Source organism: Octopus bimaculoides, chromosome 8 (genome assembly GCF_001194135.2).
Source record: "Octopus bimaculoides isolate UCB-OBI-ISO-001 chromosome 8, ASM119413v2, whole genome shotgun sequence".
NCBI classification, from domain to species: domain Eukaryota; kingdom Metazoa; phylum Mollusca; class Cephalopoda; order Octopoda; family Octopodidae; genus Octopus; species Octopus bimaculoides.
This window is the reverse complement of record NC_068988.1, coordinates 24,578,531-24,582,578: the sequence shown is the minus strand read 5'-3', so window position 1 is coordinate 24,582,578 and position 4,048 is coordinate 24,578,531. Positions and strand designations below refer to the sequence as shown.

The following is a 4,048-nucleotide window of genomic DNA, read 5'->3' as shown; positions in this document are numbered from 1 at the left end:
TCTTTCTTTTGTTGTCTTACCTTTTCTATCAATATATATATATATATATATAGGGGCGTGAGTATAAGTGTTTGTATGTGTGATTGTTGTAAAGGATTGTCGCTGCCATACAAGTTGTGCCATTCGTTCCCAATATTCTGTAAAAATAAGCTGGCAGAATCATTAGCCTCCAAAGGTTCAATCAGTTTATGCAATAAGGAGAACAGCTAAGTGTGATAGTTTGTCTGTTGATGTAATAATAAATAAAGAATGAATGATTGGATGATATTGTCAAATGTTTATTAATATATGAAAACATCAAATACTTGGTGTTGAAAATGGAAAACATATACAGTTGACGAAGAACAGCATCGGTGGATGTGGTCATTAAGAACAAGACACAGCCCTGTAAAAGAACAGAGAAAGAGAGAGCGTTTAAAGAAACAGGTTAAATGTAACTAAAGTTATATTACAATAACGGTTCAGGTAAGAACCAGATCTGCCCACCGTTTCTCATATTTTAACCCCTTTCTCTCCTAGCATAAAGCAGTGTGAGGTTCGTAGTCTTGCAAACTGCATGAGGGTCTCACTAGTGCCAGTGGAACGAAAAAAAGCGTTGAATACATGCTATACAATCATCAGCATAAAAAAAGGGGACCCAGCCAAGTGGTATTGGATTTATGATAGTAAGATTGTGGTTTCAATTCATAGACTGGGTGAGGGGATGTATTCTTAAGCAAAATGCTTTATTTGAAATTGCTCCTGTCCACTCAGCTGGCAAAAATGAGTAATCTAGAGATGACCCAGCATTCTTTCTAGGGGGGGGGGTAATACATAAGTTGGGAAACTGGACCTTATGATTCAGTATGACTCGAGAAAGTGACCTTTTTAGTTTTAAGCATAGAAACCCTGTCAAAGCAAGCATTGGGGCATGACGCAGTCTTTGGTACAGGAGCATCAGTTAATTATGATTCTAATTAAAATATTCCCTTCTCAGATTAACAGACTTGCAGTGACTCTTCAGTTTTTCTATGCCACACGCAAGAATATATAAAAGGGAGGCTACTCTTCAACACCCTTGATTAATTCCACGAATGGGATCAAATAGTTGTACTAAGCTTTTTTTTTTCTTCGGATCTACAAAATGTTATAAATAATTGAAATAGGACCGTGCTTTTCTATGCGACGTCGCTCGACTTGCCACAAATCTCCATCATTTCACACTCCTACCATCATAGTCCTATGTATCCGTGAACAGATTATAGTCATAATGCCTTTCATTATACAGGTCTATATTTAAGAGATGAGGAATTATGCACATTATTTACATTCGACGGATATTTGCCCTCATCTTGTTTGTTGTTAACACAATGTTTTGGCTGATATACCCTCCAGCCTTCATTAGGCGTCTTGGGGAAATTTCAAATCTGGGTTCTCATTCCTAAGGTATTTTTCGATGTTATTATTATTATTGTTCAGGTCACTAATTGGAATCTTGGGGTTAGTAGCCCGCGCTCTTAACCACTACGCTATATGCCCGTGGGCATATGAAAAAGGCTGGAGGGTTTATTAGCCAAAAGGTTGTGTTAACAACAAACAAGATGAGGAAAAATATCAGTCAGTTGTAAATAATGCCTTTCATAATAGTTTTGATAAATGACCAGTTAACCTTAGTCTAAACAACAACAAAACCATAACACATATCATTTTATCTCTTGCTTATTGCAGTCATTAGACTGCCGTCACCATCACCACCACCACTACTACTAACTGAAACAAATTCACAACAACTGCATCTCACAAATAGAACTCCACCTAATTAACCCATTATTAAAACATCCATCACCTCTTTTTAACCACTCCATTATCGCACCCCCCTGAATCGTTCCACCACCCCCAGGAGAGCAGTACAGGCCCAATACTTATTTGTTTTCAAAGTTGGGTACTTATTCTGAATAGATATTGAACACTGCAATGATAATAATTAGAAACACTATAATGATTAAATAATGACTGAAGTTGATCGCAACAGATTGTTAACAGAATATTTTACCTTTTACTAATGAACACCAACAGGTGAATGATTAAAGTAGGATAGATTAAGGGTAGCTGATATCAAGCCTTCACTTCCTTCTTCTTTGCAGCCTTTTCCTTGGCCTGTAAACGCACACAAAACAGACTGAGAGTGAATCATGGCTAAAAATGAGCAGAAGAGGAGGAGAATAATAATAATAATAATCCTTTTTACTATAAACACAAGGCCTGAAATTGGAGGACGGGGACAGTCGATTATATTGATCCCAGTACTTGTCTGGCACCTTTTTCATCAACTCCAAAAGGATGAAAGGCTAAGTTGACCTTGGTAGAATTTGAACTCAAAACATAAGGACTGACAAAATGCCACTAAGCATCTTGCCCAGCATGTTAACAAGTCTGCCACCTTAATAACAACAATCACCATTATCATCACCATTTAGCGTCCGCTTTCCATGCTAGCATGGGTTGGACAATTTGACTGGGGACTGGCGAACCAGATGGCTACACCAGACTCCAATCTGATCTGGCAGAGTTTCTACAGCTGGATGCCCTTCCTAACGCCAACCACTACAAGAGTGTAGTGGGTGCTTTTTTATGTGTCACTGGCACAAGGGCCAGTCCAGCAGTACTGGCAACGGCCATGCTCAAATGGTGTTTTTTTTACGTGCCACCTGTACAGGAGTCAGTTCAATGTTTTGTTCACATGCCACTGGCACGAGTGCCAGTACATAATAATAATCCTTTCTCCTATAGCCACAAGGCCTGAAATATTGGGAGAGGGGACTGATCGATTATATTGACCCCAGTGTTTCACAGGTACTTAATTTATTGACCTCCAAAAGGACGAGAGGCAAAGCCAATCTTGGTGGAATATGAATTCAGAACACAGCGAGAGGCGAAATACTGCTAAGCATTTTACCAGGTGTGCTAACAGCAACAACAACAATTGCAAAATTTGGCATTACTTGGAACTTCATGCATATTGCATAAAGTACTGTCTGTCTGAGGTCCTTGTTGTGACTTTACAAACGGTACAAACCCCTTTGGCAGACACAATATCTTCAATCAACAACTTCATGATATTGTATACTGTGCGATGTCTATAATAATAATAATAATAATAATAATAATAATAATAATCATCCTTTCTTTTATAGGCACAAGGCATGAAATTTTGAGGGAGAAATATAGATGGCTACATCGACCCCAGAGCTCAAAGGGACAACACCAGAGGTACCTCACAAAGCAGAGAAACCTTTGAAATTTCAATGGTGTGATTGTTTAACTTTGGGGTTGACATTGTAGGATAGGTACGACGGGCCAGATCTGGCAGTTTGAACATGTGCAATATTTTGGCTGGATGGGGCTTTTTTTCAAAAGTTAATGGGTTAATGCATTCAGATACCTATTTACATACATAGCAACATGCATATGCTTACAAGGGTAGAACATGAGTAACAGAATACCTATATAGTTTCATGCACATGTAGTAAACACAAAACTATGAGTAGTAGGCACGGTAGCGAGTCAAAAGGTTACCTTCTCTACTAAAGGTACTAATTTCTCCTCTTTGGCCAGACACTTCAACAGTTCCACTATAAAAGGTAGGTAGTTGTGTTTGCGACGGATGTTTTCAATCTGAAAAGACAGGACCAGTGGACATGCTTAAACAGAATTCCAATGTGGACAAAAACGGAAATAAAAATAAAAAAAAGAATTTACCACTCTCAAGAATTCAGAACTGATTTGTATTTTTAAAATATGACAAAAAAAAAAAAATAAAATAAAAGGAAAAAGAAAAATGACCGCCCCCCCCTCCCATTGACCCTTCATCATTACAAGGAAGTCTCGCACGGTGGATTTATGGTGATTGCTATGACTGTATGTGTTGAATCTGCTCTATTCTGATACATGAATGAACATACACAAATGGCTGTGTGGTAAGAAGTTTGCTTTGCAACCATATGGCTCTGGGTTCAGTCCCATTGTGTGGCACCTTGGGCAAGTGTCATTTACTATAGCTCCAAACTGA

General features: G+C 38.4%; 1 protein-coding gene across 1 annotated transcript in view; it reads right to left on the bottom strand.

Moving 5' to 3' along the window:
- Nucleotides 1–262: 262 nt before the first annotated feature.
- The window catches only part of LOC106878552 (ubiquitin carboxyl-terminal hydrolase isozyme L5-like), a 26,476-nt gene continuing 22,690 nt past the window's right edge, over nucleotides 263–4,048 (bottom strand). Inside the window, 3 exon segments of the mRNA XM_014927797.2 lie at nucleotides 263–385; nucleotides 2,033–2,136; nucleotides 3,556–3,654. Of these exon segments, the coding sequence (XP_014783283.1) occupies nucleotides 2,095–2,136; nucleotides 3,556–3,654 (141 nt within the window). The 3' untranslated portion in view covers nucleotides 263–385; nucleotides 2,033–2,094.